This window comes from Gouania willdenowi, chromosome 11 (assembly GCF_900634775.1).
Source record: "Gouania willdenowi chromosome 11, fGouWil2.1, whole genome shotgun sequence".
Classification (NCBI taxonomy): domain Eukaryota; kingdom Metazoa; phylum Chordata; class Actinopteri; order Blenniiformes; family Gobiesocidae; genus Gouania; species Gouania willdenowi.
In genome coordinates, this window is record NC_041054.1 from 1,238,535 (window position 1) to 1,253,507 (window position 14,973).

The 14,973-nt window shown below is 35.1% G+C and overlaps 1 protein-coding gene across 3 annotated transcripts; it reads left to right on the forward strand.

Annotated features, from left to right (window-relative positions):
* The first annotated feature begins 2,215 nt into the window (after window positions 1–2,215).
* Window positions 2,216–9,709, forward strand: LOC114471806 (major histocompatibility complex class I-related gene protein-like). 3 transcript variants are annotated; one of them, XM_028460736.1, is made up of 8 exons: window positions 2,216–2,305; window positions 3,734–3,994; window positions 4,904–5,182; window positions 5,509–5,829; window positions 8,356–8,439; window positions 8,548–8,580; window positions 9,400–9,446; window positions 9,547–9,709. In XM_028460736.1, exons 1-8 carry the CDS (start codon window positions 2,254–2,256, stop codon window positions 9,589–9,591), a joined length of 1,122 nt encoding a protein of 373 aa, XP_028316537.1. In that variant the 5' UTR covers window positions 2,216–2,253; the 3' UTR covers window positions 9,592–9,709. The 3 variants fall into 3 exon arrangements, with proteins under 3 accessions (XP_028316537.1, XP_028316538.1, XP_028316539.1); XM_028460737.1 differs by lacking the exon at window positions 8,356–8,439 and having other exon boundaries at window positions 2,254–2,305; XM_028460738.1 differs by lacking the exons at window positions 8,356–8,439; window positions 8,548–8,580 and having other exon boundaries at window positions 2,254–2,305.
* The last annotated feature ends 5,264 nt before the right edge of the window (window positions 9,710–14,973 follow it).

The window sequence follows — 14,973 nt, forward strand, 5'->3', positions numbered from 1 at the left end:
ATTCATGTCTTTTAAGGCTCTTATTAAATAATCTTGACTGGAGTCTGGGTCGCCGCCATCTTGGATTATGTCGTCGCCAGCGCGTTATCGCCATAAGTCACGTCAAAACGACCTAAATTATCTATAAAGAGATCTTATTTTAGTCTTTCTGTTTCTGTAGTTTCTGTTTCCACTGTATCCAGAATAATAATAATCTTCCTCAACTTGATCTGTTGATTGATTTGTCACATGACAGTTCCAGGGTTTGAGTTTATTTTATTTAGTTTCACATCTACCTGTAGCTCTTTGTTTTTTAAGACGACTGCCAACTTGTTTGTTGTTATTTCAGCAAGTTTCACTTTTACAGTTACAGTTGGGGATCTTTGTAACTGAATACCCTGGTTACATTACAGCAACCAAATTAAACTATCAACTAAGTGAATTAATAAAAATACCTGTGTAAAGGCTTTTTCAAACTAAAAAATTCTCCCGTGAAACCTGTGACCTGTTTACCTGCACAACTCAAAGAATCGGAATCGTTTAGAACCAGAATCGAAATGGAGAATCGGAATTAGAATTGTTAAAATCCAAATGATGCCCAACCCTCCTCATAGTTGAGGTATACCTATGATGAAAATTACAGGCCTCTCATCTTTTTAAGTTGGAGGACTTGTACAATTGGTGGCTGACTAAATACTTTTTTACCTCTGTAACCTGTCAAATGAAGGGGCTCAGGTTGTTCATATTAAAAAAAAAAATCAGACAAAAAAACAAATTTTAAAGTGTTATGTCAGGTTTTAATAAGTTCTATAGTTTTAGCTACAAATGTTACATACACAACATAGCAACAATTGTCATTTCTATTAAAAAGAAGCACCACCTGAAGTAGGTGTTTTAGTATTAACATGCTCCAAAGTCATTTCCCTACACTGGTGTTAACATTGTGTTTCATGTGTCATGTAATGTACAGGTGCTTTAATTCAACGTGTGACACTTTTTTTCTGAAAATGATTTCCTTGATTAACAAATGCAGTTAATCTGCATCCTGTAGCATTCTGACAGAAATATTTATATTTCACTACAACAAGTGTCATATAAACGTCATACTGTGTGTATCTGCTGCACTTTGTATATTCTGCTTTTTTTTTTTTAAAATGTAATCCCACCAAGTAATCCCCATTTTTATCAAAAATACCGGTGATCTGATTACATGATTTTAAATATACTGTAATGGATTACAGTTATATTATTTTTGTATCCAGATTACGTAAAGCTGTTACTTGTAATCTGTTACTTCCCAAGCCTGGTTATGGTTATAAAGGCTTTCTGAAAATTCTATTTATGTTTATTTTAACAATAAACTGTTAACAACAATGAAACTGACTGTTTACTTTGTATTCAAACATTAACACAGCTTTATGCTTTTTACCACCTTTACGTTAATTATCCTCTGAAATAAGTGGTTGTCAAACTGTGGGACGCGCCCCGTGAGGTGATGTCATGACTGGGGGAGGTGCTTTATTGCTTTATTTAATATTTTTACTTTATCACTGCTAATCTATTATATGTGATTCAGATAATCACAATAACTTTATTAGCTTCAAATTGTAGATCTCAGTTTTATTACCTAAGTTTCAACAGACAGAACTTGTTTGGGGGCCCCAAGTTTGTCAGATTAATACATCAAGAGATTTTAAATTCATATCATAGATTAATATTAATATATTAAACACGATGAATCTTCAAGGCTTCAAAAACCCAGAAAACAGCAATAGAAACACAAAATTTGACCTAAATAGCAACAAAATACCATAAAAACACTGAAAACAACTCAAAGTACTAAAATGACGGGAAAATATACAATGTGGGACGCGCCCAGTGGGGTGACGTCATGACAGGGGGAGGCGCTTTATTGTTATTACTTTATCACTAATTTATTTACTTTATTAGTTTCAAATTGTAAATCACAATTTTATTAGGTTCAACAGACAGAAACACAGAAAACGGCAAAGAAAACAGAAACATAAAATTATTTAAAAAGCAACAAAAACACACAAAATGACCTTAAAACCCACAGAAAAAGACTTTATAAACTCAGAAAAGCAGTTATTTTTTTTTTAATAATATCTGCTGGAGAACCTGAGTGTGTGACTTCTACCCAGTAACAGTGAGGGAAGAAATCCCATTGGCTGAGCAGGAGGCCGATGGTCACGTGACTTCTCTCAGTGTTGATACACAGGACGGAAGTGAAAGGTGCTCGTGCTCACCTCCACCATGAACACCTTCATCTTTGTGTTTCTCCTCTCAACACCCGGTGTGACAGCAGGTCAGTCCACATCATTTTACACTTTACTGTCTTTATGTGAGGAGGAATGGAAAGCTTTGTTTGACTTTCACTTTACAGCCTGGAGTTAGACTCACTTATTAACACTGGGACAACTTTACACCTACAACACTATCATCTGCTCTTTTTACTCACTTTATATGTGTTTTTAACGACTTTTAAACACGTTTAACGAGTCCGCAACGAAAACTTTCAGTTTAACTTTTAATCTGCACAACTAAAGTTGTGTGGCATGTGACGTCATTCAACCACATTCACTGTGAATAAAATTCAGTTTAATAAAAAACTAAACAGTTTAATAAAAAACTAAACTGTTTAATGCAAACTAAGAAACACTGAAATACCAAGATTCAAGGAAAAGTAGAATTTAATATTTACTTCTGGATTTAGACGTTTTTATGAATCGATAAAAAAAAAATATATATTTTTCTTTTTAATGTAAATTTACTTTTTAATTTAAAACTCATTCAATCAAACTTTTAGAAGTTTATATCTGGAGAAGAATTATTTTTTTCTGTATTTAGTTTGACATTTAGTTGTTTAGTCGATGTCTCTTTATTAATTTAAAAAAAAAAAAAAAAAATTTATGATCAAACTACAACACAGTGCGTCACTGAACATCATTCAACCACATGAACTGACAACAAACTGTATTTATAGCTTTCTATTTACTGAAATAATAATTAAAAAATGAGAGTAGATATAGACTTGATTACTTCTGGTTTTAAAATGTATTAAATTGCTAGAAAAAGAAAATTTTAATTAAAAATTTGATTCATATTTTTATTTCAACTATTCAAACAAAATATGAAAAAACACTTCAATCATTCAGTTTTGGGTAAAATGTCAATGCTCCAAGTTTGATGAGAGAATAATTTATTAATTCTCACCTCCAATAATTAATAAAGTTTTTAGTAGACATGTGACTATGTGACGCTGTCCTCTTTGATATTGATGCCAGATGAAGCCAATCAGCTTCCTGCATTGTTAGAATTACATTTTAATGACTCACAACAGTCATGAGAAAACTGTAACACATAGAGTTTATGAAATCTGTCACATTTTGCTGAGTTTGATTTATTAAATTAAAAAAAAATTAAATTCTGGTTTAGAAATACTAAAAAACTTCCTATATTTCATATAAAGTTACTCTGAGCATCTGAAACAAACAGTGTTTAGTTAAAGCAATGTTAACTGAATTTATTTGACTTTAAAAACCAAAAAACAACAATATTTTTTAAATAATGGAATAATATTTTTTTTAGTCTTTGAATCATTTTCAAAGATATTAAAATGTGTGGTAGAGTTAGTGTTTGTAACAGCAGAGATCACTGTGATGTGTGTGATTGTGTGGATACGTTCATGTTGTTGTTCAGTGTCTGAATTCATAACTCTGACCTTTTCTTACAGTGTTGCACACTCTGAGGTTTTTTCGCACTTCTTCATCTGACGTACCAAACTTCCCAGAGTTTGTGGTTGTTGCTTATGTTGATGATGTTCAGATGGGTCACTACGACAGTAACACCAGGAGAGCAGTCCTTAAACAAGACTGGATTAAAGATGCTGTAGGTGAAGATTACATAGAAAGTCTAACTGCTCGAGGAAGGGGTGATCACCTGAGGTTTAAAGCCCACCTTGAAACCTTAAAGCAGCGTTTCAACCAATCTGGAGGTTTGTTAAAGTTCTCTTGTTCTTTCTAATGCTGATGTGTGACAGTGTGTGTTAATGCTTGTTGTGTAGCTGTAAACACACTGAAAGTGTGTCCTTCAAACCCTGAATAGAAAGCACAGCATCACTAGAGGTGGAAAAAGTACTCGTCTTCAGTACTAAAGTAAAAGTTTAGATACTTGAATAAATAATGACTCTGGTAAAAGTATTGAAGTTGCTCCCTTACTTGAGTAAAAGTAAAAAAGTAGTCGCTACTATATGTACTTTAGTAAAAAGTAAAACAAACATTCCTTCAATGATAAAACAAGGTTTTTATAAATTCCATATCTTTAATTTTTTAAGAACTTGTAGAAAACTGGTTCATGTAAACAAGTTAAATCTGTTCTCTTTGAACATCTGGAGAATTTAAAACTCATTATAAATACAATTTGTAAATAAAATGTGTCAAGAAAAAAAATGCAAATGCTCAATTAAACCCAGATCAGCTTTGAGTTTAATATTTATAAAAACTTGAAAAATGCTGACGTCAGCACTTTCTCAGCAACAGATTATGTTGATTACAATTACGATTTTAATTACGCCATAATTATAATTAATTATAAATTACATGATTACATTTATATTTGCCTCTAACCCTGTTTCCAGTCACATGTAGTAGCGCCTCCTATTGGTCACATAAAGTAATGCAGCTGTGCTTTGTGTTGCTTCTAAAACTAGATCCTACTTTCACATCTTTGTTCACATTCAGCCTTTAAAAGTCTTTAAAGTGGCTCCATGTCAGAATAAAAGCCTGCAGTGCTGAAAGGATTTAGTAAAGAATCAAAGAGATGATCAATAGAAACACATTTACAATCAGATCAGATGTAATTGGAGGCAAGTGTACATGTGTTTAATGTTCTCTGTGTCTCTCAGGTGTTCACACTTTCCAGAATATGCACGGCTGTGAATGGGACGATGAGACTGGAGAGGTTAATGGTTATAAGCAGTATGCTTATGATGGAGAAGACTTCATTAGTCTGAATCTGAAGGAAAAGATATGGATCGCTGCTAAACAACAGGCTTTCATCACTAAACTCAACTGGGACAATAACAAAGCTATGATGTCACACTGTAAATACTACTACACACAGGAATGTCCTGAGAATTTGAAGAAGATTATGAACGTTGGGCGGAGCTTCATGATGAGAACAGGTAAACTCCTCTGAGCTTCCTTTGCTGCAGACACATGAACACAACAGTGTGACTCTGTCTTTATCTGTTAGAATGAAAAGTGTGATCACAGTGAGTGTAAATCACCTGGATCTGTGTCTCTACAACACATTTTGACATTTGAACTGATTTCACTTTAAACTCTTTAAGATGTTTTATTTTGGCATTTTCGTTGAATTTGCATATTAGCTAAATATTTACTGTCACCTGTGACTTTTAGATTTATCATTTAGATTCAATATTTATGTTTGTCATTTAGATTCTTCATCATTAAAGTTCACTGTGTTCTCCTTGTGGTTCCTCTGCAGATCTTCCCTCCATCAAGCTCCTCCAGAGGACTCCCTCCTCTCCAGTCACCTGCCACGCTACAGGTTTCTACCCCCGCTATGCTGAGATGTTCTGGAGGAAAGACCAGGAGGAGAAGGTGTTGGAGGGCGTGGACCACGGAGAGATACTCCCCAACCATGATGGGAGCTTCCAGATGAGCGTTGACCTGAACATTTCTCTGATCAGAGCTGAAGACTGGAGCAGGTATGACTGTGTGTTCCAGATTAAAGGTGTGGAGGAAGATCTCACAGTCACTCTGGACAAAAGTGTGATTTTAAGCAACTGGAGAAAGTCTGATGGAGGTGAGAGACTCGTGATGATGTGTGGGATTGTTCTGATCCATCTTTGCTCACAATCACATCAAAACAGTCAAATTTATCAAACATCTGATTCCTCTTCATTTACTCTTGGTAACTATCAGTAGTTGATTAAAGTTATAGAAATCTAATTACAGGACTTGTTGCTGAGGCTGAATTCACTTATTTAAACATGTGACATTTATGAATGTATTTATTTCAATGAATATTTGTGAAGATTTTATAAACTCAGATGGTAATTTGATGGTAAACTTATAGAGATCCTCCACTATTTTTACAAATGTGGCCTAAAACCTTTGAAATGTCCTTATTATACATTATACATTATATCTCTGGTCTTTGGAGAGAGCAGACGTGTTTTCATTTGCTCCGATAACACGACCTTGGCTACAGCTGGCTACAGCTGAACAGCCTGAACAGCCTGAAAAAACTGGGCTCAAGACTGAAGGAAAATGGTGAAAAAACCGCAGGGAGGCCCTTCAGAACCCAATTCGGGTTTGGAAGAGGTCAAGGAGATGATACGCGAGGGTCTACAAAACCAACTGCCGAGATAAAGTCGTTGGAAAAGACGCTGGAAAACTCACTGGAAAAATTACAAAGCGAAACAAAGATACTGAAAGAAAAGAATGAAAGAAATGCTGAAGAGATAAAATTGTTGAACGCGAGAGTTGAACAGCTGGAACAAAAGGAAAGAGAGAAAGATGTCATCATCACAGGCCTAAAGATAAAACCCAGGAGCTATGCGAGCGACGAAGAAACAAAATCGATTGAACAACAGGTCATTGACTACCTGAAGTCGAAGGACATTGTCCTGAACCCTGACAACATCAACTCCTGCCATCTCCTGCCAAAGAAAAATGATAACAGAGCTGTAAAAATAACCTTCACGAATATCAAATTCAAAGGAGAAATACTCAAGCAAGGAAATAAACTCAAGGGAACGAAGGTGTACATCAATGAAAACCTGACGAAACAAAATGCAAGCATTGCATGGAAGGCACGCCAAATAAAAAAAGGAGGAAAGATTGTGAAGACGTGGTCAAAAAACTGCAGGATTTACATCCTGGAAGAAGAAGACGGAAAACCAGTTCTCATCAAAACGATGGACAACTTGGGAAAATACGAAGGATCCACCTAAACAACAACATTACTGATGGTAATCATGGATATGGACCCAGATCTATATAAACACTGGAAACAAAACTCAGACTGTGATTATTTTACGGAGACCGAATTAAATGTGGAAACCAAGAGTAAAAAAGGTCTGTCATTTATTCATTTCAATTGCTAGGTGGTGGGGCTGATTAAGGATTACATTAAATTTAAATTCAAAGTGTTTATTGTCATATGTGCAGTTAGAAAACACGTTTTCTTGTACAATGAAATTACTACCTTGCTTATGAACTAAGATATAATAATGTGTTTATACAAGTTAAATCTAACAGTGGAAAATACAACACTGCCAATAGAACTAACAACAGCTGGATTACCCTTGATGTAGAGACAAAACAAGGTGACATTATGGATGAAAAGGGAAAAAACTTCCAAACACCTTCGAAAGAGGAACTGTTCTTGAACTGGAGGAATGCTAACAACGTCTGGCAGGGAACAAGGCCAACACGAACAAAGATAGAGGAGGAGGACAACACTGACTACAGAAGAAATCAAGAATGTTTTGACCAGAGAGACATGTAAACCCATGTAAATTTGCGATGGTAAAACAGGGGACGGGACCCGGATAAGCAAACTGCTTCTCTCGTCTCCTTTTTCGGCATGTAAAAAAAAAAAAAAAAAAAAAAAAAAAAGTGAATGTCGGAAATAAACTAAATAAATAAATAAATAAAATAAAATAAAAAAAAATTAGCAGATCTATTTCTAACAAAATACATTATTTTTGCGTCATATTTGTTTTATTAACTTTTAAAATTGGGACTACTTTACAGTTTTACAGCCTTTGTTTCTTTATCTTGAAATCATGTGATTGATGATGTCACACGGCCCCACTGTCTGTAAACATCCCATTGTTTTCTATTAGAGTGAAACATTCAGCCTGATTTTTAGATCATTTAACAGATTTTTCAGTCAAAATAACAATTTGTGCTGCTTTTATTTGCTTTAAATAATCAGGAAAAGTTAAAGATGTCGATGTAAACCTCTTTTATTTACAGAAAGAGGATAAAAACAGTGACCCAAAAAATACTCTATGGCCGCAGGTGGCAACAGTTGTCACCTGCGGCAATGCATGTTGTTAGACACAGATTTACAAATTGATTACTTATTGTAACTGTAACAAAGCAGTGAGTGAAGCTTGTGTTAAAAATGACAGATTTAATCATCATTGAATCTTCCAACACGCTGCATTTAAACCTTGTTTATTGTCCAACTCTCTTTAATGAACACTTTTAAACATAATATAATACCAACACTCAAGAAAAAGTGTTTTTTTTTTTTATTTACTTCTGATTCAGACGTTTTTATGAATCACTACTAATAAATGTTGTTGTTGTGTAGGTGTTGTTGCTGCTGTTGTTATCGTAGCTGTTCTTGTTCTTGTGGCTGTCGTTGGATTTGTGACGTGGATCAAATGTTCTCCTGGTAATAAATGAAAAGCTCTTTTTATTCACTTTAAAACACTTTTCTTGAACCTTCTTTGAATCCTCTTCTCAGTGCAGTTATTAATGCTTTGTCTTTGATTGTCTCCAGCTCGCTGTCCCTCAGGGTTTACAGGTTCTCACAGTGAGTCGCTCACATTGGCCCTCATTTATCAACCCTGTGTGAAAACGGTGCAAATCTGAGGTCACATTGTGTCGTACGACAGAACAAACATGGAACTTATGAAACATTCATATCTGACCAATCACAGCGCACCAATGATTGGGTTTTGATAAATGCAGCGGCTGAATTTGATGGTCATTAACATGTTACGCCCTCAAATATTCCTGGTTCGGTGGCCCCGCCCACTAAGGTCAAACAAACGTTTGTAAGGAAATAAACATTACTGAGATGAAAATCATCTCAGAAATGATGGTATCAACCAGACATTTTTGTTGATACTATGGTTGAGCACTTTTAAAATCGTATGTCACGTATAAATGATATTGCATTTATCCATGGTAGAATGACATACACATACAGTATATATATTGCGAGATTACACATGAATTAGTGAGAGTTTCTGAGTCCTTGTTGCAACAGATAAGCAGCAAAACCGTAGGTGGTGGAATTGACGTACATCAGATTACGCTGCAGTTTCTGAGCAGATACGCATCCAGTGGAAATCCAAGGTTAGTCAGATTTTCCTGTGCTGCTCCACTAATCCACTCAGGTTTGGGTACATGAGGTCAGACCAGACATGAGATCTGATCGTAGTGTATGATCACATCAGAAATGGTTAATATCAAAGCTTGCGTGAATTTGGTCCAACCCACGTGGTACGCTCAGATCTGAACGTACGAACGGTTGATAAATGAGGGTCAGTGTGTTTTTCTAATTGATCCTGATGTCATGGCTGATCAGTGAAAGCATCTTCCTCACTCCACTCTGTTTGTTTTTCAGCCTCTGACACTTCGTCTTCCTCACCTGGAGAATCAGACCCAAACAAAGTGAGTTCATCATCATCCATGTTGACATCAAATGACAATGAAAGGCTAATAAAGTGGATGAATGTGATGATACAGAGTGTTTCATGTTTTGCTCCTTTAGGAGACCAGTGAGGAGCAGAGGGAGATGATGACACTCAGCTCCTGAACGCACCACAGATGCAAAAAAGTATTTAGTCAGCCACCAATTGTGCAAGTTCTCCCACTTAAAAAGATGAGAGGCCTGTAATTTTCATCATAGGTAAACCTCAACTATGAGAGACACTATGAAAAAAAAAATCCAGAAAATCACATTGTAGAATTTTTTATAAATTTATTTGCAAATTATGGTGGAAAATATGTATTTGGTCAATAACAAAAGTTAATTATAATATTTTGTAATGTACCCTTTGTTGGCAATAACGGAGGTCAAACGTTTTCTGTAAGTTTTCACAAGGTTTTCACACACTGTTGCTGGTATTTTGGTCCATTCCTCCATGCAGATCTCCTGTAGAGCAGTGATGTTTTGGGGCTGTTGCTGAGCAACATGGAGTTTCAACTCCCTCCAAAGATTTTGTATAGGGTTGAGATCTTGAGACTGGCTCGGCCACTCCAGGACCTTGAAATGCTTCTTACAAAGCCACTCCTTTGTTACCCGGGCGATGTGTTTGGGATCATTGTCGTGCTGAAAGACCCAGCCACGTTTCATCTTCAATGTCCTTGCTGATGGAAGGAGGTTTTCATTCAGAATCTCACGATACATGGCCTCATTCATTCTTTCCTTTACACCGATCAGTCATCCTGGTCCCTTTACAGAGAAACAGCCCCAAAGCATGATGTTACCACCCCCATGCTTTACTGTAGGTATGGTGTTCTTTCTCCTCCAAACACAACAAGTTGAGTTTTTACCAAAAAGTTCTATTTTGGTTTCATCTGACCATATGACATTCACCCAATCCTGTATGTTACTGATGGTAGCCTTTGTTACTTTAGTACCAGCTCTCTGCAGGTCATTCACTAGGTCCCCGCATGTGGTTCTGGGATTTTTGTTCATTGTTCTTGTGATAATTTTGACCCCACAGGGTGAGATCTTGCGTGGAGCCCCAGATCGAGGGAGATTATCAGTGTCTTGTATGTCTTCCATTTTCTAATAATTGCTCCCACAGTTGATTTCACACTAAACTGCTTACCTATTGCAGATTCAGTTTTCTCAGCCTGGTGCAGGTCTACAATTTAGTTTCTGGTGTCCTTTGACAGCTCTTTGGTCTTGGTCATAGTGGAGTTTGGAGTGTGACTGTTTGAGGTTGTGGACAGGTCTGTTTTATACTGATAACCAGTTCAAACAGGTTCCATTAATACAGGTAACGAGTGGAGGACAGAGGAGCCTCTTAAACAAGAAGTTACAGGTCTGTGAGAGACAGAAATCTGGCTTGTTTGTAGATGACCAAATACTTATTTTACTAAGAGATTTACCAATGAATTCATTAAAAATCCTACAATGTGATTTTCTGGATTTCTTTTTCTCATTTATCTCTCATAGATAGGGTTGGGCACCAAGACCCGGTTCCAAATAGGAACCGATTCCGGAACCGTTATGAAGATGTTTGCATTTTGATTTTTTTTTTAATTCCTACATACGTGCGTGTGTGTGTGTGTGTCCCTCCGTCCGTCCACTCTTTTCATTATATTCATGTCTTTTAAGGCTCTTATTAAATAATCTTGACTGGAGTCTGGGTCGCCGCCATCTTGGATTATGTCGTCGCCAGCGCGTTATCGCCATAAGTCACGTCAAAACGACCTAAATTATCTATAAAGAGATCTTATTTTAGTCTTTCTGTTTCTGTAGTTTCTGTTTCCACTGTATCCAGAATAATAATAATCTTCCTCAACTTGATCTGTTGATTGATTTGTCACATGACAGTTCCAGGGTTTGAGTTTATTTTATTTAGTTTCACATCTACCTGTAGCTCTTTGTTTTTTAAGACGACTGCCAACTTGTTTGTTGTTATTTCAGCAAGTTTCACTTTTACAGTTACAGTTGGGGATCTTTGTAACTGAATACCCTGGTTACATTACAGCAACCAAATTAAACTATCAACTAAGTGAATTAATAAAAATACCTGTGTAAAGGCTTTTTCAAACTAAAAAATTCTCCTGTGAAACCTGTGACCTGTTTACCTGCACAACTCAAAAAATCGGAATCGTTTAGAACCAGAATCAAAATGGAGAATCGGAATTAGAATTGTTAAAATCCAAATGATGCCCAACCCTCCTCATAGTTGAGGTATACCTATGATGAAAATTACAGGCCTCTCATCTTTTTAAGTTGGAGGACTTACACAATTGGTGGCTGACTAAATACTTTTTTACCTCTGTAACCTGTCAAATGATGGGGCTCAGGTTGTTCATATTAAAAAAAAAAAATCAGACAAAAAACAAATTTTAAAGTGTTGTGTCAGATTTTAATAAGTTCTATAGTTTTAGCTACAAATGTTACATACACAACATAGCAACAATTGTCATTTCTATTAAAAAGAAGCACCACCTGAAGTAGGTGTTTTAGTAATAACATGCTCCAAAGTCATTTCCCTACACTGGTGTTAACATTGTGTTTCATGTGTCATGTAATGTACAGGTGTTTTAATTCAACGTGTGCCAAACACTTTTTTTCTGAAAATGATTTCCTTGATTAACAAATGCAGTTAATCTGCATCCTGTAGCATTCTGATAGAAATATTTATATTTCACTACAACAAGTGTCATATAAACGTCATACTGTGTATCTGCTGCACTTTGTATATTCTGCTTTTTTTAAAAATGTAATCCCACCAAGTAATCCCCATTTTTATCAAAAATACCGGTAATCTGATTACATGTTTTTAAATATACTGTGATGGATTACAGTTATATTATTTTTGTATCCAGATTACGTAAAGCTGTTACTTGTAATCCGTTACTTCCCAAGCCTGGTTATGTTATAAAGGCTTTCTGAAAATTCTATTTATGTTTATTTTAACAATAAACTGTTAACAACAATGAAACTGACTGTTTACTTTGTATTCAAACATTAACACAGCTTTATGCTTTTTACCACCTTTACGTTAATTTTCCTCTGAAATAAGTGGTTGTCAAACTGTGGGACGCGCCCCGTGAGGTGACGTCATGACTGGGGGAGGTGCTTTATTGCTTTATTTAATATTTTTACTTTATCACTGCTAATCTATTATATGTGATTCAGATAATCACAATAACTGTATTAGCTTCAAATTGTAGATCTCAGTTTTATTACCTAAGTTTTAACAGACAGAACTTGTTTGGGGGCCCCAAGTTTGTCAGATTAATACATCAAGAGATTTTAAATTCATATCATAGATTAATATTAATATATTAAACACAATGAATCCAAAAACACAAAACAGCAAAAAAGAAATAAAAAAAACCCCCAGAAAACAGCAATAAAAACACAAAATTCGACCTAAATAGCAACAAAATACCATAAAACGGCAACAAAAACACAAAAAAAAACACAGAAACACTGAAAACAACACAAAGTACTAAAATGACGGGAAAATATACAATGTGGGACGCGCTCAGTGAGGTGACGTCATGACAGGGGGAGGTGCTTTATTGCTTTATTTATTATTACTTTATTAGCTTCAAATTGTAGATCTCAGTTTTATTACCTACAAGGTTACACAGAAAATGACCCTAAAAACCCAGAAAACGGCAAAGAAAACAAACACATCAAATTATTTAAAAAGCAACAAAAATACACAAAATGAGCTTAAAAACCCACAAAACAGCAGAAAAAGACTTTATAATTCAGAAAATAGCAGCAAAACCAACAAAACAGCAACAAAAACACACAAAACAACCATATAAATACACAAAACAGAAACACTGAAAACAACACAAAATACTAAAATGACGGGAAAATATAAAAAACTAAATCCTTTGAGCTTTTGTTTGTTAACGCTCAGATTGTTCATTATTCTAGATAAAAACATGAATTCTAAAAATGTGGCCCATTGATCAGACAAAGCACGTGATTGATTGGTCATCTCTGCACGTGAGAGTGAGAGAAGCTCTGATTGGTTGAGGCAGGTGAGTCCTAACAATCAGCAGCTGAAACTGATTGGTTGATGATGCTGAAGGAAGGAAGAGTGAGTTTATCAACCCTGAGAAATGGAGAATGAGCTCAGTTTTATACCTTATATCATGTTTTAGAATTCTGTTTTAAAGATTTAACACAATGTTCCCACATGAGTAGCTTAGCGTTAGCATGCTGCTAAGGAAGGAGAGAGAGAGAGAGACTATCCCACAGGTCAGGAACCATCAGCTTCCTGTTTTCACCTGGAACATGTTCCACTGTTGTATATTTACACCTGGCAGTGGTCATAATGTTACGGCTCATCCTACATGTTTTCTGTTAGAATGGAGTTATTCTACTCTGAGAATTATCAGAGACAGTCAGACGTTTAGTTTGGCTTCAATCAATCAATGAAGCAGATTTTGTAAAGATCATAAATACCATGAAAAACTCCAAAGATAAAGATTATTATGGTTTTGACGTTGAACGCCTTAAAACTCATAAAATGGCCCTGACATATGCAGTTTAATGAATTAGTCTGTTAATGACTTTATTGTACCGTATACATGAAGGTGCCACAGTTACACTGTTTATAAAGCAGGCGATAAAAGTCATATGAACAATTATAGACTAATTAATGCCAGTATTTTTAAAGGTAATCTAGAAATAGGTTGAAAAACCATGAACTGAGCATTTAACGTGTGGCCAGACTTCTTTGTCTAGTTTGACTTTCATACACATCACTCAACTGAATCTGCCATAACAATGTTTGTGGAAAAAGTAGTTTGGATAAAAATAATGATGTAGTTTTCTTAGATTTGAGAAAAGCGTTGGATGTAATTAATCATGTCATCCTCCTGTCAAAGTTACAATCTTTTCATTTTTCTGACCGAACCTTAAAATGGATGGCATCATATTTATCAAACAGAAAACTGCAACAATCCAGTTTTGTGCTTTTTTTTCATTTTATGTATTTCTTTTTGCAGTTTGTGTGTTTTTGTCATCCTTTTGTATATTTTTAACCTTTTTTTTTTTGTTGCAGTGTTTTGTATTTTTCTGTAATTCTTTATGATTTTGAGTCCTTATTTTGCATTTTTGTTGTCATTTCATGTATTTCTTGTTGCTGTTTGTGTTTTTGTTGATGTTTTGTAAACTTTTCTGTAATTTTGTATTTTGTCATTTTGTGTGTGTTTTGTCATTTTGTATGATTTTGAGTCCTTATTTTGTGTTTTTGTTGCTGTTTTGTGTTTTATGCATAACTTTTTTACAGTTTGTGTGTTTTTGTCATCATTTTATATATTCGTTTTATATATGTTTCTGTAATTTTGTATGTTTTCTGAGTCTATTTTGTATTTTTATTGCAGTGTTATGTATTTTTCTGTGATTCTTTATGATTTCTAGCCCTTATTTTGTACTTTCATTGCGTTTTTGTTGTCATTTTCTGTATTTCTTGTTGCAGTT

Coding starts and splice junctions, on each gene's coding strand:
- LOC114471806 (XM_028460736.1), top strand. CDS start 2,254: ATGAACACCTTCATCTTTGTGTTTCTCCTCTCAACACCCGGTGTGACA. Junction 2,306..3,733: donor AACACCCGGTGTGACAGCAG/GTCAGTCCACAT, acceptor CTTTTCTTACAG/TGTTGCACACTCTGAGGTTT. Junction 3,995..4,903: donor GCGTTTCAACCAATCTGGAG/GTTTGTTAAAGT, acceptor TGTGTCTCTCAG/GTGTTCACACTTTCCAGAAT.